The sequence below is a fragment of the Balaenoptera ricei genome, chromosome 10 (assembly GCF_028023285.1).
Source record: "Balaenoptera ricei isolate mBalRic1 chromosome 10, mBalRic1.hap2, whole genome shotgun sequence".
NCBI classification, from domain to species: domain Eukaryota; kingdom Metazoa; phylum Chordata; class Mammalia; order Artiodactyla; family Balaenopteridae; genus Balaenoptera; species Balaenoptera ricei.
The window spans coordinates 101,185,454-101,208,560 of NC_082648.1; the positions used below are offsets into that span (position 1 = coordinate 101,185,454).

A 23,107-nucleotide genomic window follows, 5' to 3' on the forward strand; every position below is an offset into this window, starting at 1 on the left:
AAAGGACATAAAGATACCGGAAGTCTCACTACCCACAGGTTTTTATATAGCGTTCCAAAAACTCCAACATGATCACATAAACATATATGATAATTTTACAAAAATGGGACCATACTACGCTTTCAGTTTTGACAAATGCTTTTTTCATTTAACAACATGTCATGAAACTTTTCCCACAAGAACTAGTGTGTGTCTGCATCACACTTTGAAATGATACATGGCAGCCATCACATTATGGACGGACAAGCGAAAGGTACACCCGTTTCCATGGTTAAACATTCGGTTTTTCTAAATGTTCCCCTGACCCCCGATCTAAACGAGGCTCCCCTTGTTATTCTCTCTTATAATACCCCGTCCTTTTCTGTCATACCACTCTAGGAAAATGGTACTTACGAACGTGTATTTGTTTAACATCTCTCTCCCTGGTGTCAGGTCATGCAATCTCCATGAGGGCCAAGATTGTGCCCTGTTTTGTTCACTAATAATTATCTAAAATGAAGCACAATTTGGCATGCGGTAGGCACTCAATACATATTTGTTAAAAATGGATACATTTTTACCAAAAATGTTCTAAAGAAAGGTTGTAAAATGTAAGGAGCTATCTGACACATCAGTAAAAAGAGAAATAAAAATTAAATTATAGCTGAAATGCCATTTAATCTGCATCAGACTGGTAAAGATGTACAACTCTAATGATATCAAGAGTTGGTAGGTACACTGGACAACAGGAATTCTCATATGCTCCCAATGGGAGTGTGAATTGGTATTCTGAAAAACAACTGGACACTGGCAATGAAAGCTGAGAAGCATGTTCCCTACAACCTAGCAAGGAATGCTGGGTGTTAATTCCCAGAGACACCTCAGCAGGCACGCACCAGAAGATACGGAGCCAACCGCTCACGGTGGCATCGTTTGGATGAGCACAAAATAGGCAGCAATCCAAATGCCCACCCCTGGGCAGCGCATAATTTGTGTATATATGGCTAATGGAGAACTGTACAGCAGTGAAAATGAAAACACAGCTACCTCCATAACATGAGTGGATCTCATCCTAAGCACAAGCAGGATGAAAATAAATGGTTTTACAACTATGCAAACACGCTATAGAAAAAGAAAGAAGCAAACAAACATCAAGCAAAAGACAAAGAACCCACTCTGTAGGAGAACAGGATACAAATATATATATATATATATATATATATATATATATATATATATATATATATATATGTGTATGTGTATATATATATATATATATATATATATATCACCAGCAAAGCTTTCATACTATAAAAAGGAACTAAATAAGAATATAAATTCATTAAAAGAAAAGCTTGAAGACAAGACGGTAAAACAATGAAAGAGAGTAGAAGGATATTTCAAAGCTAAGAAAATAGAAAACAAAAACAACATCATTACAGGAACTAATAACAAATTAGAAACAGCAAGAATAAAAGACAAGGCTGAAATTAAAATTAATAGTAAAGGAATGGCTTGGGAATTCCCTGGCAGTCCCGTGGTTAGGACTCAGCACTCTCACTGCCAGGGCCCTGGGTTCTATCCCCGGTCGGGGAATTAAGATCCTGTAAGCTGTAAGGCGTGGTCAAAAGAATAAAAAAGAATGGCTTGAAAGAATCTCAATGAAGGCAGAGGCAAAGGACAAAAGTATTATGGCATTTTGAGAGAAGATGATTACCATCAAGGATAGACAAAGATGATCCAATATAAGGATAACTGAGGATACCACTGAAGGAAGGAAAGATGGAAGGAAGACAGGAGGGAGGGAGAGAAGGATGGAAGGAGAAGGTTTTAGTGACGTGACACAGGGAAAATTTTCCTGAAGTGAAGAACTAAATCTGTACATCAAAAGAATATACTGTGTTCCAGGAAACTCTGGCAAAATGCTCCATGCCAAGACAGCTTAGTTTTGCTTTTTAATTTCAAGGATTAAGAAAAAATAGTTTAGGCATCCTGGTAGAATAAAAAATTATCTACAAGGGGGAAAAAATCAGTTGACCTCAGGATTCTTCTCAAGAACACCCAATGCCAGAAGACAATGTAGAAAAACAACATTTTGAGGAAAAGAAAGAATGATGGAAGAATTATACCCAGCTAAGTTGTTCTTCTAATAAAAAAAAAAGGGAGAGATAGTATGAAAAAACAAAAGGAATAAAGCACCCATGAGCCTTTCTTGAGGGAATTACTTGACAATGAAATCCAGCCAACCAGAGAATAAATCAAAATAAAGAACTCTGAAAGGGATAAGCTACGGTAGCACTGGAGTAGAGTGATGTGCATTAAATCCATGTAAATATAAAACGCAGGCAAAACAACTGGGGGAATTCCAGTAACAGAACAAAATGTAAATATTATAAACTCTAACTGAGATCAAAATATAAACAGCAAATATTGTGAGGTGGGAGGGGTTGGGAAGAAACACAGGAAGTGCCAGTCACAGGGAGCTTCATAGCCAGCCCGTGCTGACTGTAACTGAGACATCCTTCAGAACACCATCATTTCTCCAACTCTTCACAGCTTTCTTAATCTCTTTTTTTGTCTCAAAACCCTTTTTGGGACCTAATACCTCTTGTGGTAAAGAAATATTTATCCAAAGTTCAGAAACATCTTTGGCTTCCCTTGAGGACAGTATCACGTGGAGCACCCGGGGCTCAGACTGGGCCCCAGGACTCTCTGGCGGGGTAACCTGCGGCAGGTCATTAAGTCTCCTCGTGCTTCAGGTTCCTCATCTTGAAACCGGGATGATAATGGTGCTTAACCCCTGGAGTTGCCGTGAGGACTGAACACCTGAGGGGCGCTTACAACACTGCCTGGCACAGAGGCAGCCCCATGAAAGGGTTAATTATGAGGGTGATGATGATGATTTTTTTTTTTTTTTACTTCTGGTAAATTAAAAGAAATTTAAATTAAATATGACTTATTTGTAAAAAGGAGCATGATTCTCTTCTTATAAAATTATTTCTATCTATGTATCCACCCACCCACCTGCCGATGCAGCAATCCTTCTATACATAGAGTAAAGACAGGCCTAGAATTATGTTCACCAAATGTTGCCTTTGATTATTTCTGGGTGGTGGATTTTGAATAATTTATTACTTTCTTCTTTATACTTTTCAGAATTGCTTACATTTTTTGGAATGGTCATGTTTTCATAAAAACAATAATTCATTAACAACAACAAGAGAAAACAAGTTTTACCGATTTACCAACAGAATATTCATGCGCTCCCCCTCCAACGCCCTTATCAATATTGGCTTCTGTTAATTTTTTCCTCATTGACGATTTTCTACTGAAAATTTTATATTAATAATTTATAAAAGTTCTACATATGTTAGGAACAGTTATTATTTATCCGTCATTTACGTGGCACATGCTTTGCCAAGTTTATCATTTGTTTATACAAAGTTCTGCTATACAAATACTTTTTCATTTTAATATAGTCAAATTTATCAGTCTTTTTCTTTATGGCTTTGGGGCTTTACTTCATGTTTAAAAGTCTTTTTCTTTATGGCTTTGGGGCTTTACTTCATGTTTAAAAGTCTAAGTCTAAATTTCAAGATTAAAAATTTTCACCCACCTTATTTATTTTTAAATTTAAATAGTGGGTGCATACAGAATTTATTTTGGTGTGGAGAGTGGAAGGTTCCAAGCTTTTTTCCCCACATGGCTGGCTAGCGAATTATCCCAATAGTAATTACTGAATCTTCTCCTCCCTCGTCCGCACCATACTTTACTGGAATGCCTCACATCATATGCTAAATTAACATATCAACATTGGCCCACCACCCAACTACTGTTTTAAATCAATTTGAATGTTCACTGTTGTACCACTGTCATAATGTCTTAATTATTATACCTTTAAAAATATTTTATATGTGATAAGCCCTCTATTGTAACTTTTCAAAAGAAAAAAATATATATATATCTCCACACAGATGTAGGGAGAGAAGGTGTTAATACTAAAACTTCCAGTCCAAGAGCTAGAAAAGCCCTCTTCATTTTTTCAGGTTTTCCTTTATTTTACTCAATAAAGTTGTATCATGTCTTTACATAAGTCTTAAATTTTTCTTATTAGATTTAGTACGTGAGTAGCACCAAGGAAGTACTTAATGTCTCGTCATCGTTACTGTCATCCATGCATTGTTGTTATCAGGAGCTGGAGGAGGTCCCAGGGCTTGAGGAGGCAGAGGTGGTTCAAAACAGTTTAGAAGTAACGTCTAGACCTAATGGTCTTTCGTAGCCACCTACCTTCTCTGTTCACACTTTAGATAACCCTGGCACTAGGAAAACATTCTTACCTCTTGGCAAAAGGTCCTCTCAATTTCATCTAAGGAGCAGTTTTTCCAGATATATTCAGATGACACAGAACTGGGGAGCTACTCTCTTTTGGAAATTTTGACTCGTTGATCCTCCCATGGGACCTCTATTAAGACAAAAGAACTTCAGTTTATGAAGACTGTCAAACGTACATTTGAATATTAAGTGTTTCCTTTTCATCATCACCTGTCTGGTAAAAATTAAGACTCAAATAAACCAAAAACATGAACTATATAATAAGTGCTGTTGAAATAACTGGATGGACATTTTTAGAAAAAAATAAAATTAATCTACTTGCTACCTTATCTAGGCTAAATCTGGATAGAGTAAATGTATACTAAACAGACTAATAAAACCATAAAAGTAGTGGAAGAAAATTAAGATGAATATACATAATACATGTAATACATAATCACTGTGTGAAAAGTCCCTTCCAAAGAACACATTAGAGCCAGAAATCATTTAAATAATGGATAGGTCTGACAATATAAATATTTAATTTTTGTTTGTTAAAAAAACACACAAATAACAATGAAAGAAAAATGAGTGGGAAAAACTATTGTTAATATATGTGAGAAATGCAGGTTAATTTCCTCAATATATGAGTAGCTCTAATGAATCAATAAGATAATATAAATCCCCAATCACACAACAGAATAAGGTTTAAACAGGTAATTCACATTAAAAAATGATGTTTAAAAAGCCAAGAAATATATGAAAAACTGCTCAAACTCATTGGTAATTTAAAAGGTCTAATTAACACAAGTTAATTTTTCCCTGCTTGTCAAATAGGCAGGGATTAAGGCAAATGACCAAGAAAGAAATCAGTGCTGGCTTGTATACAGAAAACGTGGTCCTTGAATATTCTCAAATCCCCTTCTAGAACTTTACACTAATGGAATAATAGGACAGATGCATATGTGTAAGGATCTGTTCTGTCCTGTTTATAAGAAGGGAAAAAATGGAACAATTTAAATGCCCATTAATAGAAGACTGGTTTTATAAATTACGGTTCATAGACATTAAAAACAAAGGGCCTGTCTAAATAATGAATGCAAAAATTTTCCTTGATATTGTTTCATGACTGAAATAAAGAACAACTAGCATAATTTAATTTTCATTTTAACGCTTATTTTGTGTATTTGCTTATCTATCCATCCATCTATCCATCTATGTATGCACCAGAAACAAAACCTGGGAGGATAATACACCAAAAGAATACAGTGGTAGGATTATAGGGAAGTGTGATTTTGTGTTTTCGTGTTTTCTGGCCTTTTTGCAACAAGCACTTATTACTTTTATAAAAAAAGAGAATAAAATAAATCTAAGATATAGCCATTTTCTTTCTCAAAGTCAGCTGCAAAGAATCACAAATGATTTCCCAGATTTATTTCCTAAAATGTCTGCAAATAAGCTCCACTCAAATTAAGCACACTTGTAACTACTCAGCTGCAGTTAAACTGCTAGTCATCTGGAATTCCATTTCCTACCTCAAAACAAGAAAAGAAAAGAAAAAAAGTAAGTCTCCCCCAGTGGACCCCCTCTGGCTACAAGATAAAATACAAAACCAGCCCTTTAGAAGGCGGTCTGGAATTCCGTGGCTTCAGCGGGCCGCGCATCTGAAACGTGGGCTCCCAGAGCGTGGAAGCTGCGAGAGCCTCACTGAGAGACAAGGGAGCCACGCAGGTATCACTCGGTGAGGCAGGTCTGAGCCCCGGCTTTCTGAGGCCTTGGTCCTGCACTTACTCTGCGCTGGGCACTGCTACTCTAATGGGGGCTTAGAGGGCACACACAGCCTGTCTAGGGAAACCCCTTGGTGCTCCGCAGACAGCACGCCAGGGTGGAGGGCAGAGGCGGGGCCGAGGTGTGAGGCCCGCCCCGGGGGGGCTCACCCCCAGTGCGGGACCTCCGCCCTACCGCTCTAGCTGCTACTGCAGGCTGCCCAACAAACTCGATGAAGCCACGTCCAGCGACTCGGCTCACATCGCAGTTAGACCAGCTTTCGCTCTTCTGTGCAGCTGAATAATTCCTGCCGCCTTCCGATTTCCCCAAAATTTCCTCTGAAGGATTCTAGCTGATTTGAAATGGAGTAGAGAGGAAATCCAAAACTTAAGGGGGCAAGTATGTATGTCACAGGCGCAGCAAAAGGAATTCAGCCCCCAATGTCCTTTCTTCATGTGCCCAAAGAGATGGTGCTTTTGACAAGCAAGGTCTTGATGGCGTCTTCAGAACAAAAGTAGCAAAAACAGAAATATGCAAAATTCACAGAAAACAAATATTGTTCTATGTATAGAAAAGTCACAGATAATGGGCTGCTGCAAATGAATGGAGACTCCCTTCTTAGAGTACTTAATAAAATAAGCAAAAGAAAAAAAATAGTAAAGATAAAAAATAAATTTATGTATTAGCAAAGCAAATAAATAAATAAATTTACTAGCATAAACTGAAGCAAGAAGAAACTTAATATGGGCAGCCAGAAAGTTTTGCTTCCAGTTATGGTGGATTTGCTCATATTGAAGCAAACCTCCCAGCAGATAAGAATTATAAACTCTAGCCAAAATATAAACAAAAAACTCTCTGAAGGCATTGGAGAGCAAATGACATAAACTGGAGTCAACACTTGGAAAAATGGAGTTTCTTGTTATTTGGCCTTTTGCCTGAGGGCAGGCTTCACCTGGAACCTTATGCTAAGTGGCTAGAGTTTAGATATAAACCCAGGATCTTACTGGTTTTAGGAATCAAAAAAAGAGAATTCAGGACTACCACAGCAGCTAGAAAGTAAGGAGGGAAAGCACAAAAAGAAAGGCATAGCAGAGGATCTCCAAAGCCCGTGAATAAACTCTGCCAAAATCACTGGCTAACACTGGGAACTATAGATGTGTAGAGCAGAAAACAAGATGCCCAGCTAAGGCTAAAACCGCAGAAAGATCTCACTTGTTAACCCCCTCAGGGAAGACAAAGATTAGTCTTCTACTAAAGTAAACTGGCTACTAAAACAAAAACTTAAATTCTTCAGAGGAACATAACAGAATCCATAGTCTCTGCAATGCAAAATTTACTATATCCAGGATAAATTCCAAAATTACTAAACATAGGCAAAAAAAAAAAAAAAAAAAAAACCCACAGGGAACTATGATCCACATTTTTTAAAAAAGGTGATCAATACAGACCAAATCCTAAAGTGACCTAGATGCTGAAATCAGCAGATAAAAATTTTAAAGCATTTTAAAATTTAAATTTTTAAAATAACAGCGTTTGAGAATATGAAGGAAAATATACTACTAATGAAATGAACAGATAGGTATTCTCAGAACAATAGAAGCTGAGCAACATATCCTGTATTTTGTTTGTTTGTTTGTTTTTTGGCCACACCACATGGCTTGCTTGTGTTTATAGTGTATGTAAAAGTATGATGTATGACAGCAATACAACAAAGGACAGGAGAGAAGAATTCAGAAAATGTTGTTTAAAGTCTATAATTCATGTGAATTCGTATAATATTATCTGGAGATAGATTCTGATTAGCTAAAGATGTATAATGGAATAAAAATGCTCAATCAATCCAAATTTCTTAAAATTACACAAACTCTACAGGAAAAAAGTTGGGGGAAGGGGCTGGTGGATAGAGAAGGAAGGAAAGGAGCATAACACAGAAAGGCAAAGATCCCACCTTGGAAGAAAATGTAATTCAAGGTACAAAATTACTTTACAGACCATTTTAATAAGAATACGAATTCATTAAAACAAGAGCTCAATAACAAGACGATAAAACAATAAAATGAGAGGGGAAAACAATATAGTAGGCCAAAGGAAACAACATTATAGAAGTAATTAAAAAAGTGGACATAGCGAAGAGTAGCATAGACTATAGTGAAAATCAAATTACAGGCATAGCTAAAAGGCCTAAGATGATCCTTGTGAGTACAGAGGAAAAAGGCAAAGAGAATAAAGCACTTCAAGAGCATTCAGTCAACAGAGAAGACAAAAACAACTCAACATGAGGGTAGCTTGTATCACTGAAGTTAATCTGAGAAGTGGAACAGAAGCTTTATTCAAAGATGTACAATATTACTAAAAATCAAACAAACAAAAAAATCCTTGAAATGAAGAGAGAATTGAATTTTCACGTTGAAAATATACTGTGTTCTGGAAAATTGATGCAGAAAGCTTAACACCAAGACATTTCCTAGCTAAATTCATTTAGCACCCTGGAGTCACGTTTTCTCATTTAAAAAAATGGGATAATAATACCCACCTCACAAAACTGTTGAGAGAAATAAAATTAAAATTAAGGTTTACCAAGTAACTACACAGAGCACAATAAGTAGATGTTTTTTGTGTTATTTTTTATGTGACTTGTTTTGTGTCTTACCTGTCCTATTAAAATATATATACATGTACACATACATACAAACACACACACATACATACACACACACATACTTCTTAAAGTTAGATTATTTTACTTGGCTTTGTACCCAATGAAGGGTCTAGTAGTACAGGGACTTGCACATGAACTAACAAAACGTAAGGGATGAAAGCATCCTTGGAAGGTTATATTGTCTAGTAATTCCCAAAACTTGGAAGGCTTTGAAAAGTAGAGTCCTGGGGTCTGCTCTAAGCTATCTAGGTTAGTGAAACTGAGCTGAAATCTGAGAATTTGTAATTTCTAAGTTTGCTAGTCAGGCAGATCTGGGAATCATAGAAGGTATTAGTGCATATTTGCTGCAATGAATTGCATTGAAACCAGACAGTGACAACCCATCTTGAATGAGCCAGTCACACGTGGTAAACCCCTGAGGCAAGAAACTGCTTGCCTCAAATGACCAAAGGCCTGGAAGGGAGAATCTCCGATTGCATTTTTCATATACCCATCCTCGAGGAACTGGACCCCTGCTCTCTCCAGAACTGTGCAACTCTGGGCATTATATTCTAGAGGCTGGGATAAAGACTATCAGTACGAGGAAGGTTTTTCCTTCTCAAGGTTGTATGCCTGCGTGAGCCCGGCTTTACACGTCCAGTATAACCATACCATCTACTCAACTATTTGCATCAAGATTGTTCCCATCGTTAAAGGAGTAACATGTTCATTAACAAAAATTTTTGAAAATACAGAAGTAGCAGAAAGAATCAAACACCCAGAGACATATCACTTAAAGACAATCTGTATTTTGGAATTTCTTTCCAATCATTTACTGATATTCCACATATATTTTCCATGTTATGATTAACTTTAGGGAAATCATTGCTTGTGGATGCACATTTTACCATGTCTGTAGTCTGTGACTCACTTAACCCTTTTCCTGTTGTTAGGCATTTATGTTATTCTTATAAATAAAGATACCATGACAGTCTCTGTGGATAATGCATTTTCCATATTTGAAAGTGTTTCCTTAGGACAGATTCACAGACGAGGAATTACCATGCCAGAGGATACTGAAATCGTACTTTAAAATACTTACCTTGACTTCCCATAGAATATTTAAGGTTCAAGTCATTATTTGTACTGAGGTTCTTCAAAAAAACATTATAATCCACTGCAGTATCTTTATCAATGTTGTAGTGTTTTGCAAACCTAAAATAGAACTGTTCGTTAGTATTCAGAAATTATGATACAGAGAATCTAAATGAAGCAAGTATTTTTTACTAAGGTATCCTTTACTCTGGGGTTGGCATTAATTTTAACGTGTGTTTCTAGCTAGAGCTGGAATGAAGAAGTAAACCCTACGAAATGTTACCGTAAGATTTTTAAAATGCAGATACTCCTGAAACTAACACAATCAACTATACTTCAATTTGAAAATAAATAAAATAATTAATTAATTAATTAAAAATGCAAATATTTAGGAGGCGATCACTTCACTCTCTCTCCAGATGGCTGGATGTACAGATCTGCGTGCACAGGTACGTCTCAGGACCCGCTAAGGGAACACCCCCTGCCTGCCCCCCATAGGGTCTTCTCCCTTCTCTGGTGGGGGTGGGTGAGGAGCACCTCTGCAGTCAGACAGCAAAAGCAGGTCCCACTTCCTTTGACAGTTGGGGGGAATGGATCTGGGCCATGAGTCAGCATAAAATTTCTATAACCAGAGAAATCTAGAGCCAGTGGAGGAGAGAACATAGCCCACCTATTTGACCAAGAATATCATTTCGCAGAGAGAAACTGTGCCCAGGATGGCATATCGTGTTAAAGCAGTCAATGGTGGGAGCAGGGGAGCTTTTCTCGGAGCGTTCTAGGATTTCTATGCATAAAGAGAAATTTTGAAAACACTTAACCAAGGTCTCTCGCTGAAATACACTGAGATACTGTTTTTTTAAAGTTAAGATAAATAGAATGTTTGGATTCTTTTTTCCTCTAAAATGAAATTTCTATTATTCCAATCTGCCACTTGATAAATGGTTTTCTAGATGATTTCTGCATTATTACATTTATAAACAATTGCCAGTTTTTAAATGTTTGGTTATATTATCTCCATATGTGTTGGTTTCTATAATTATCTAATTTCACACTGCTTTCTAAAAATTTAGTAATTATCACTTAAAGTAGTTGTTATTTTTCTGTTTCCAAATTTAACAAAGAGTAATGTCATGTATTCATTTCAATGCATACCTTTTTTTCCACTTTGATGAATCTTGCCTATTGTTCTAGTAAGAAAAATTATCTTGAGATATGATAGCTGCCAGATGTTAACCTTGAAACTCCCTAAATAGCTCCATCTTTCATCCACAGACTCTGTCTGGCAAAAATAAGCTGTAAGCACAAGAACCCAGAAGGTGGCACCTAAAGTGTTCCTTTTTGAGTTGCCGTCCTACAGAAAGTCCCGGCTACTCTGCAGCTCCAGGAGAATGTCAGGATACCGATAAAAATCTCATCACCAACTTTCCTATTTTTGATGAAAATTCAGCATCCCTTCAAACTGGTATTGGCTCATAAGAGAATCCTGACCTTTCCTAATGCCCAGCCCACCGCATTCATAATACCTGCTACATAGTCACTGAGAAGAGACAGACACAATTCCATGGTAATATTTCCTACAGATAAAATTCAAAAATGAAGCCTCAGTACTTCTCAAGGATGCAGTATCTCAAAAGGCTTTTTTTTTAACAAGAATCAAGGCATGGGAGACAGAACCATTCCTAAGACACAGCAACCAAGGCCATTTTCCCAGAGACCTGAAGTGTGGGCAGAACTCACACATGTGCAGACACCCAGGGCAAGACGGTCACATGGGAAAGCTGACTTCAGATGCAAAGGGAATGATGCCAATTGACCCACAAACCTCTCCAGCATCACCACCTAGAACTGTGCCTTGGGCTTCATTCATCTGCCCAGGCAGCAGGCTGAATTCGAGTGAGTTTGTTTGTTTCTTTGTTTTTCAAGGTCGCTCATAAATTATTTTACCCGGATTCAAATACTTTGTCCTGCAGGGCAATGGAGAGGAAAGTAGGGTGGTGTGAGATGGAAAAGGAAGAACAAAACCCAGCAGGTCTCGGGACACTCTGGCTAAGTATGGGACTTGGAGATAATCGTCTCCCCCGCTCCTTGTTTCCATAGGCTGGATGGTCTTCTGCAGCCTGAAGAGAACTGTTTCTCAAAGAGTAAAGGGCACTCGTGGAATCTTTACGATTATGATAGCATCGATGTGAAACGAGCACCTACTACGTGCCAGGTACATTGCAGGCGCAGAATCTTCACGCCAGCCTTGCAAGGTGGGCTCCTCAGTCCCCATTTCTTTAAGAGCGAGCAGAGCCTCAGAGAGGCCCAGGAGCTCCCCGAGGCCCCGCAACTAGGGAGGGCAGGCACAGACCTGACCCCCAAGCGTGCCTGGCTTCAAAGCCCAGGACACTCCTACCTCACTGCACGCCGAAGGCTGATATTAAATAGAAAGCTGTTCGATAAAAAAAAGGATTCAAAAATGCACTGTGTTTCCTGCTCAAACACTAAAAAGGCAAAGTTAATACTGAAGCAGCTTCTCAAGGAAAGAGTATATTCTTGAGCTTCGATAAGAAAAGCATTAAAGCAATTGAAGAAATGGTTACTTTTGATCTTCCGCTTTTCTATTCTGAAGGAAAGCAGTTCTATTGTGTTAAATTCCTCAAGCCTTATCATGCAAACAGTATTGTTTTTGAGGCTTAAAAAAATATCTCAAATAAAAATTTGTGGAGTTCTTTATTATTCAATACTTGTGAGATGGGGAAACAGGCAGTAACATTTTTTATAGATTTACTAGGTTGGAAACTGCAGTGCCAAACACAAGGTTTATTGTCAAATAAAACACTGTTTTGCTTTTTGATTGCTTGTTTTAGAAGAGTGTTGCTTCTGTTCTATAATTGCGTGCACAAAATTATTTAATTTGTTTTGTTTGGATCTTATTCTGGACATTTTCCCAGTCGGAAAGATGTAAAAATTAAAACATCTATTATGTCTTTTATATTCTGAGGTGGGTTATAAGGAGAAAAAAAAAGAAGAAGAAAATATTCAAAATACTGGGAAATATCCATATTTTAAAAGTCTCCTTGCTTTTCAGACCCTGCAGTGCCTGTGAGGTCGTCACACGCCCTCTAGACTTGCTTTTGCTCCAGGAGCAGATTCTTCCACTAACAGAGGCAACACAGTCCTTATAATACTATGGAAGCAACCACAAAGACCCATTTTAGTAGCGATTTATAACTGCGGTGTGATGTGAAACTCTTAGGCTCAGAGTGAAGTAATCAGGCTTGGTACTTTTGTTAATGGCCCAGAGGATATTCAGAAAAGTGGGGAAAGGCAGGAAGAGGAGGAGTGCCTCTTGGCTGAGTACTATATAAATTAGGTTAAACACGCCACCCCCCCTTCCAGTGGCTTCCATTCAAAACTCAAGTAGCCACAGAATCCAAGCATTTGGCTCTTCTGAACGACCTGGAGTTTATTGGAGGCTCAAAACAATGTCTGTGCAGGCTTCCACACGCTGCCCTCGAGTCAGGAGCAGGTGGCCGCTTTCAAACGCCAAGAAGCAGCTAACGTCCCCCTGCTGCAATGCCCACCCCAAACTCAGCAACAAAGTCCTCAAAGGAAAATTAAGCTTCTGTTGTTATGTCAGGATGGAGAGCCAACAGGGAGCACATCAACCAACGAATAAATCCTGAAATTTTTCATTCTTCTCCTAACCCCGGGCTTTGAGTAAAAGTCAACTGTGAACTGGAAACCCATGGGGTGGTGGGCGAGGTGCCAGGCAGGCAAAGAGAGACCACTGGTGATGGATGACTTAAATCATCGAGATGTGTTCAGAGCTGCAGGCCAGATGACTCTCACCCGCGGGCACTGGAGGAATTAGAATCGTTAGCTCTCACTTTGGAGAATTCGGGGAGAGCTTCACGAACATGGGAGAAATGCAGATTGAGGACCTCTTTTAAAAACAGTCAAGACAGAGAAGGCAGGAGGGGAGGACGCTGCCTGGATCCAGTGAACCCAACAGGTCCCATTTTGAAACTGGCTGGAAGTTCTACTGAGCAATCTCTCACCATACCTTCGTTTACTTACTTTTTGTATTCATCATCTTTCATCTTCAAACAGAAGGTCTCCAGAACCCTCCTCAGCTCGTGTGGTTGGACCAGACCCGTCTTGTTAACATCAATGAGCTTAAGGGCTTTGATAACAGTTTTAATGTTTTTGAAAATCTGTGTATAAAAAGCGATTTAGGAAAAGTCAAAAGATCCAGCGTTAAAAATCAAGATGGTAATAAAAAAAGTGAACATGTTTAAATACTTCTTGTAAAATAAAATGTTTTCAAAGACTCACAGTCGTAGGTATTGCAAAATGACATATCTATGGAAAAAAGGACACTTTACATTTCTTGAATGTTTTCAAAGCGATTTTCTCTGTAAATAGTCTTAGTAAGTTTACAAAAAAAGAACTTTTTCTGATGTAAAGCGGTAAGTCTCATACACAATTCATTCCATTTTAGAGCCATATGAAAAATCTTTTTTGTTAATTGATACTTTCAAACCATAATTCTGGCATAGCTGGATTTGGACAATTTTTATTTTTCATAGCCATATGCAAACCATTTTTACTAGGAGCTGAAATATATGAGTGTATATTTCAACCCCTCTGAATTTTTAAAAGATATTACAGAAAAGTTTTATAGTGATCTTTCCCAAATTCAGCAAATGCATATTTATTGGGCACACAGACCTGAAAGGCATTTGGTTAGGTCCCGTGGAGACGCGGGGCCGTGTGCCTGCCCTGAGCCACTTCTATGTAAAGGAGAGAAACATCCGCCAGGGCTCACCCGTGCCAAGCACAGAGCCCTGTGACTGAACCATCCCGAGCCACAGGAAGGACGTACCGTTTCCCCACTTTCAGATAAAACCGAGGGTGGGGGAGGCCACATGAGTTGCCCATCATCACCTGGTTAGACGATAATGATGCTGGGGTTCAAACTCAAGTCCACCCCCAAACTGCACCTCCCGCAGAGCAGATAAGGCATGTAAATAAATATTCACCAAGATAGGAACCATGGGAACAAGAGCCAAACACCAGAGACAGACAAGCGAGGAGCTATGGGTCTTCACACAAGAGAACAACACTTCCAGCAGAGCCACCTGGGAGGCTTCCTGCAGGAGGTGGCATCTGAGCCAGGAGGGGGCCGGGGCAGGACAGGACAGTAAGGCACTGAGTACAGCTGGGCGTGAAGGCGGTTGCGGATGAAGGGTGATGAACGTCTGGTATGGCCGGATCCTGGGAGGTCTGACTCTGCATCCTGTACTAGATCACATCCAAGTCCAGCCCAGACTCGGAGGGAAATTAGTGCACCTTAAGGAAGGAGTTTAGGGGAGACTCTAAGATGAACAGGCTTATTCCCAGTTTCCTCAACGCCTTCTCTGACGGGTCCCTAGACTGTCTCTGACCTGAAGGAGCCTCCTGCCAGCCCGCTCCCGGGGTGGCCGTCTTAGGGATCACGCAGGAGGAACCACTGAGCTGGCAGGAGGATTGCCTCTGCCCCAGCTCCTCCCAGCTGGGTCATCTGGGGCCCTCCTGCCTCTGCGCCCCCGGCCCCCCGGGGACGTGAGCCGACCTCTGACTCAGCTCCTGTCCTCCCGTCCAGAGGTCACCTGCCTGCTCACACTCATGCCTCGTCACCAGTAACTGCCGCTCTCCAAAACAAAGTCCCACGTCCAACGCCCCCCATCTTTCAGCCCGAACCCCAACACCCTTCTCCCCTCCGGGACCCCAACTGCTGCTCCCTCTCCTTCTCACGCCTCCCCACGGCCCATCTTTACAGTGACCCGGTGCCCGTGTGCTTGACCGCCACCTCCCTCCTCCTGCCTCCCCGGTCTTGGCTAGACTCTAACCCTGGTCAGATCCAACTCACCGCCTCTTCCAAGCGCCTGACGCGGCCGGAGAGGACGGGCCATCGAGCACTCACCTGGGTCCCCTCGCTCAGGACCACCAGCCCCGCCAGCAGGCCCGCTCACCCGCCACCGGGCACCTTTCCCACCTTCTCCGCTCTCCGCCTCCCTTCCCACCCCGCCTCCTTCCTCTCCGCTGATAACCTTCCTCCTCACTTGCAGAGAAACCAGAAGCAACTGGAAGGCAAGGCCCGTGCTCCCCGACACGCCCAGCCTGTGTGCCTCCGCACCCGGCCTCCGGCCTCCGGTCCCGCTCCGGGCCGCCGCTGCTCTCGCGCCCGTGAGGAACAGCTCGTGCCCCGCCGTCCCCGGCTCTGAGCTCGTGTCCACGGTGACGAACCATCTTAGAGGTGAGCCCTCCCTCCTCGCCTCACCTCACCCCCAGCCACTCCTTCCCTTTTGCAGAAATCCCCCCCTCGAAAGCTGTCTGTGCATCCGGTCTCCAGCCTGTCCCCCCACACACCCGATCAGTTCCGTCCACACCACTGCACAGAAACTGTGACCTTGTCAGGGCGACCTTGCCAGGCCCGGCGGCTCCTGGGCGCCCATCTTGCTGTCTCCGCAGCAGCCCTCCTCCCAGCTCACCGCCCCTTCTTCCTGGACGCACGCCTCCCCCCCGCCCCGCTTCCACGCTCCCGGCCCGGGTTCTCCTCGGCTTTCTGGCTCGGGCTTGGCCTGGTCCCTGCCGGTCCCTCCTCATCTCCCGGCCTCTGAGCTCTGGGCCCCTGCGGACTCGGGCCTCGGGTCTCCTGGCTGGTCTAAGCACTCTCCCTTCCTCCCGGGCGGCCCAGGCCTGTGGCCTTAACGAGCAGCTGATGCCTCTCAATGTCTGTCTCCAGCCCCGGCTCCTCCTCGGAGCCCCGTCAGGACGTCCAGCTCTAGAGGCCAGCAGACGCCCAGCCTCGCCCCGTCCCACCATGGCCGGGCCTTCCCGCCACATTCTTCGCTCACACCCCACGTCCGGCCTAGCCCGAGAGCCCAGCGGCCCTCCCTTCAGCACGTTTCCAGAACCGGCCCAGTCTCTCCGCCTCACACCCTGCTGGCTGGGCTGGTGCAACGGCCTCCCATTTGGGCCCCCAGTGTCCAGGCCCGACCCCACAGCTGAGGCTCCAGCAGCAGCCGGGGTTCTGTGTAGCTAAGGCAGAGCACGCCCTCCAGCCGCTCTCGTCCCCTCCGGGTCAAAGGCCGGAGCCCCGCAGACCGGCTCCTGGCGGCTCTCCCGCCTCATCCCCCCGCCGCCCGCTGGCTCATTGCCTTCGGGCCACGAAACGGTCCCTCTGCTGCTAGTGAGTGCCAGCCAGGCACCTCCTGCCTCAAGGCCCTTGCATTTGCTGTTCCTTCTGTCTGGAAACTTCTTCCCCAGACACCCACTGGCTCTGCCCTCACATCCCGCAGGTCTTGGCCCAGATGTCATCTGATCCAAAAGGGCTTTCCTGACCCCACCCCCAGCACTCATCTTCTGCAGGGTGCTTCTCACCGACGAATTTAATACTCGTCTTTACTGTCTGTCTCTCCCTCTGGAAAGTGCGCTCCCTGAGAGCGGGGCTCTGTTCACTGCCTCACGCCGGGGTCTAGGACAGCCTCTGGCAGAGAGTACGTGCTCAGCAAGCATGTGCTTGAGTGAATGAATGAATGAATCCATCTTCTTTTCACCCGCCTGGAAAGAAGCCACGCTCTGAGGACGCCTTGTTATATGTCGACAAACACACACCTCCTTGGGGCCAATCCTGAACGTAACAATGATTACATTCAATGTAATAAAGATTACAATAATATGATAATTGAACAAACGTGAATCGGACGTTTGCAAGGCCCTGTGCTGAACTGTATACACATCTCCCGCTTCTACCGACTAGAGAGCGTTGGCTGAAACGAGCTTAATATTCAAAACCAGGAAGACCGAGCAAGGAAGAGCTGGGAGAGCATCAGCTGGAGCGAAACCGCTCGTGCATGTCCGCCCTCCGCTCCACCACTTTGTCTAAAAGCACAGGGCCCCAGCCACAGAGAGCGCCTGTGCCCGTGGCCAAAAAAAACCCTCGGCACCTTGTCTGCTGCCAAACCCTGATTCACCTCTTCTGGGAGCACATGAGGCGATGCGCTTTTTTAAAACCCAAAGTAACCCAGATGGACCCAGCGTGGAAAGCGGGGAAGCAGCAAATCCGGCACAGAGCGCACACCCACCAGAGGCACGTCTCCGAGCTTCTCATCATTTGTCAGACTGAAGTCTGGCAAGATCTAGAGGGAGCTGCAGATGGTGAGGCTTATCTGAGGCACCAGAGTTAGGGCCGTGGTGTGAAGACTTGTCCCACCCGGTGACGGTGACGGGAAAGAAGCAAAACACGAAGGAGTCAAAGGACCTGCCCCTGCCTCGCCCCGCTTCCCTGTCCCTTGGAAAGGGAGAAGCGGTGGGACAGGAAGCGGCAGAGAGAGAAATCGGGGTGGTGCGGGCAGCATCCGGCTCCTCTCCGGGCCAGCCAGACGTCTGCCACTTGCGTCCAACTGGGACACGTGTGCACTGAGAGCCACCGGCTCTGAGCCTCTGCTCCTTCCACCCCAGCCCCAGCTCTCACCCCCCCAAGGCCCCGGGCTCCAGCCACACTGAGCTCCCTCGCTTCACAAGCCCTCGGGGGTCTCTTCGCCGTGCCCAGAGCCCTGGACGATCTGACCCCACCACCTCCTGACCTCACCCGCCAAGTCCCCTGCCCCTTCCTGCTCCAGCTACACAGGCCTCCCTGCGCGTTCTCACACACACCAGGCGCGCCCAGCCATCAAGGCTTCTGCACGTCTGGCTCCCTCCGCTGGACGGCTCCCTCGAGGCCCTCATTCAGGTCTCGGTCATGTGTCACCTGCCCCGAGAGGCCTTCCCGATGCCCTGCACAAAAACGCACCCTCGTCCCTTTTCTCCTTCGTGTTCACCCACACCGGCACATTTCATATTTCTGTCTCTGTTTTATTGCCTTTCTTCTTCCATTGAAATGTAAATGCCGCGGGAGGGGATTTGGTTTCATTTGCTGCTGTATCCTTAGGCTTAGAACAGTCCCTGCACAGAGTGGATGCTCATAAATATTTGCACAGTGAGTTTACAGCCCGAACGCCTGCCCGTCCTCCGCTCCGGGGCAGGAGCTGGCGCCAGCTCTCCTGCTCTTCTGACTGCACTTCCATCCCGACACTGGTCCCCTGACCTCCATCTTGACATCTTGGTGAATTCCTGCCTGAAAGTGGTACCTAGCTCCTCGCCTGCAGGAGGGGACCTCCCTACTCCCTGCCTGGCCTCTGCTCTCCAGGAGCTCCATCCCCCTTCACTTCCCCACTGCTTCTCGGGAGGAGGGCTCAGAGAGGGCCAAGTCCACGGAGAGGGGAGAAATGCTGTACAGCTCACGGGAGGAAAGGGGCCTCCTTCCAAATCCAGCTTCTCAGAAAGGAAAGCGTGGCCTTGCCCTGTGAGGGCCCAGAGACCAGCTTGAGAAAGGTGCTCTCCTGGCCCGGCTCCAGCGCCTCTGTTGGCCGAGCTCCCTTTCTGCGTTCCAGGTGATGTACACTCCTGCCTGCTGCCTGTTTTTATATGTCTGCAAGCTAAGAATGGTTTTTACATTTTTAAACGGTTGAAAAAAATCAAAAGAAGGATATTTTGTGACGCGTGAAAGTTATCTGCGTTTCAAATTTCAGGATCCAAAAGTAAATTTTATTGGCGCCCAGCCGCGCCCCGTTCATTTATGTAAATGAGCTGCCTCGGGCTGCTTCCCCTACAGGGGCAGAGCTGAGTAGTCAGACTGAGCAGTCTGGCCGGCCAAAATACAAATATTTACCGTCTTCACAGAAAAAGTTCACAACCCCTGTTCCACTCCCTCCCATGTAACCCCAAACATCTGAGTGGGTGGTAGGTGTCAGGCAGCTTCAGGTGCACAAACACAGAAGCAATGAGGATTTAAAAAGAAAACCAAAACAATAGCTAATTATGACTTTAAGGCTCAGGAGCCAGGAAATGGCCTGAGGCCCTCTGAAGACCTGCCCTCAAGTCTTCTCTTCCCAGCCACCTGCCCCAGACTCAGTCCCCGCTCCATCCTGGGCAGCCAGGGCTCCAGCCAGGAGACGCTTCCCCCCCACATATGCTCCGAGCCCTGCGCCAGACTTAGGAGTACGCCGCCCCGCCCGGCCCCCTGCTAGACCCCCCAGCTCCCTGCTGCACCCCAGGCCCCCACGGCCCCCAGGCTCCCCCTGCAGCGCCACAGACCCTGCGAGAAGGGCAGCATCTGACCCTCTTCTTGTCCTCAGAGCCCCCATCTGGGGAGATGACTGAGCCCTGGGGATGATTCAGAACCAAGCAATCTAGGGAAGCGAACCGCAGTGAAGATGCACTAAAAAGGCTCGCTTCTTCCATCTGGACAGCAGGGCTGGGAAAAAGCAGGATAGAAAGCCTTAAAGTTCTGAAGTATGGCTACATAAACCAGGACTCGTTCACCTAACATTTCAAGAAAAGGAAAAAACGCCCCATTTCACACAGGAGTACAAAAGGAGGAAGTGATTACTGAAAAGGAAGTGATAGGAGGAAAATTAAATTAAAACTTTCCCCAAAAGATTTAGATAAATTCATGGAGGGCAGACTCACAAGTGTTGCTACATGGAGCAGAGAATATCTGTCCTGAAGAGTAAAGCCAGGGAGGGAGTAGGGAACAGAAACCTCCTCCAGATACAGAAAACTACAGAAAGTACCCCGGGCTGCCATCGTTTGGGTAACCTTGGAACAGTGACCTGACTCTTCCGAACTTCAGTTTCCTCATCTGTGAAATGGGAATGAAGAAGGGCACTGCATCAGCATGTGCAGATAAAATGAGCTCACGTGGACTTCCCTGGTGGTGCAGGGGTTAAGAATCTGCCTGCCAATGGAGGGGACACGGGTTCAGTCCTTGGTCAGGGAAGATTCCACACACCACAGAGTAACTAAGCCCGTGCGCCACAACTACTGAGCCTGCGCTCTAGAGCCCACGAGCCACAACTACTGAAGCCCATACGCCTAGAGCCCGTGCTCCACAACAAGAGAAGGCACCGCAGTGAGAAGCCCATGCACTGCAACAAAGAGAAGCCCCTGCTCGCCACAACTAGAAAAGGCCTGCACACAGCAACAAAGACCCAACGCAGCCAAAAATAAAATATAAATAAATTTATAAGAAAGAAAGAAAGAAAGAAAAATGGGTAGATATAGTGGAATTTCATCAAAATTCATTTAAAAAAAAAGAAATGAGCTCATGTGTGCAGGTACCTCACAGGGAACATACTCAATAGATGGTGGTCTGATAGGAATTGCTGATCAGGACCAAAGGCTGAGGACAGAGATATAAATAACCATATAACCACACACACGTGCTGGAGAATAGTAACTGGCAGAACCAGCACTAATCCCCCCACACCAGCCAGCTCCTCTACCTCCTTCAGAAAGTCTTGAGTGGACAGGAGTCCAGGGCCAAGAACAGGGCCTGGATCAACGAATAAGTGTTAAGTGGATGAATGTATGGATGATGGATGGATGGATGGATGGGTGGATGGATAGACAGACGGATGATGGATGGACAAATGGACAGACAGAAGGATGGATGGATGGATAATAGATGGATGGACAGATGGAGGGATAGATGGAGGCATGCATGCATGGATAAGTGATAGATGGATGAACAGATGAACAGATGGGTGGATGGGTGATTGCAGCATTCATGGGGAAGAAGCTTTGGTGAGCCAGTGAAATCCTTGTATAGACAGGACTGGTGCCTGCAGAACGGCAGATAGGCATGTCATTTCTGTGGACACAGTGATCTGCTCTACACCTTCCTGGGGGAAGAAACTGAGAATTGAACAGAGGTAGCAGAGCAGGAGGGGAAGATTAGAGTGGTCTACATGCCTATTGTTGGCATGGACAGGACATGTGAATTTTCCATGAGTTAAGTGGAGAACAAGAAAGGTAGAAGGCTAACAATGAAGTATCAGAAAGAGAAATTAAGGAAACAATTCCACTTACCATCACATCAAAAAGAATAAAACGCCTAGCAATAAACCTATCTCAGGAGGCAAAAGACCTGTACTCCAAAAACTAAAAGACACTGATGAAAGAAATTGAAGATGACACAAACAGATGGAAAGATATACCATGTTCTTGGATTGGAAGAAGCAATATTGTTAAAATGACCATACTACCCAAGGCAATCTACAGATTCAATGCAATCCCTATCAAAATACCAATGGCATTTTTCACAGAACTAGAATAATTTTAAAATTTGTGTGGAAACACAAATGACCCTCAAACAGTCTTGAGAAAGAAGAACAGAACTGGAGGAATCATGCTCCCTGACTTCAGACTATACTACAAAGCTACAGTAATCAAAACAGTATGGTACTGACACAAAAACAGACTCATAGATCAATGGAACAGGAGAGAGAGCCCTGAAATAAACCCACACACTTATGGTAATCTATGACAAAAGAGGCAAGAATATACAGTAGAGAAAAGACTGTCTCTTCAACAAGTGGTGCTGGGAAAACTGGACAGTTACATTTAAAAGAATGAAATTAGAACATTCTCTAACACCATATACAAAAATAAACTCAAAATAGATTAAAGACCTAAATGTAAGACTGGATGCTATAAAACTCCTTGAGGAAATCATAGGCAGAACATTCATTGACATAAATTGCAGCAATATTTTTTGGATCCATCTCCTAAAGCAAAGGAAATAAAAGCAAAAATAAACAATTGGGACCTAATTAAACTTAAAGCTTTTGCACAGCAAAGGAAACCATCAACAACAAAAAAAGACAACCTACTGAATGGAAGAAAATATTTGCAAATGATATGACTGATAAGGGATTAATATCCAACATACATAAACAGCTCATACAACTCAACATCAAGAAAACAAACAACCTGATTAAAAAATGGGCAGAAGAATTGAGTAGGCATTTTTCCAAAGAGGAAATGCAGATGGCCAACAGGCACATAAAAAGATGCTCAACATCGCTAATCAGCAGGGAAATGCAAATCAAACCCACAATGAGAACTCACCTCACACCTGTCAGAATGGCTAACATCAAAAAGAACACAAATAAAAAATGTTGGTGAGGATGTGGAGAAAAGTGAACTCTCCTATTGTTGGTGGGAATGTAAATTGGTGCACTATGGAAAACAGTATGGAGGTTTCTCAAAAAAAAGAAAAAAAAATAGAACTACCATATGACGCAGTAACTCCATTCCTTGGTATATAACCCAAAAAACCAAAAACACTAATTTGAAAAGATACATGCACCCCAATGTTCATAGCAGCATTATTTATAATTGCCAAGATATGGAAGGAACCTAAGTATCCATCAACAGATGAGTGGCTAAAGAAGGTATGGTATA

At 43.7% G+C, this 23,107-nt stretch overlaps 1 protein-coding gene across 1 annotated transcript in view; it reads right to left on the reverse strand.

Annotated features, from left to right (window-relative positions):
* Nucleotides 1-23,107, reverse strand: part of EFCAB6 (EF-hand calcium binding domain 6) — a 248,207-nt gene that overhangs the window by 163,213 nt on the left and 61,887 nt on the right. The window contains 3 exon segments of the mRNA XM_059937122.1: nucleotides 4,317-4,441; nucleotides 9,798-9,910; nucleotides 13,853-13,989. Of these exon segments, the coding sequence (XP_059793105.1) occupies nucleotides 4,317-4,441; nucleotides 9,798-9,910; nucleotides 13,853-13,989 (375 nt within the window).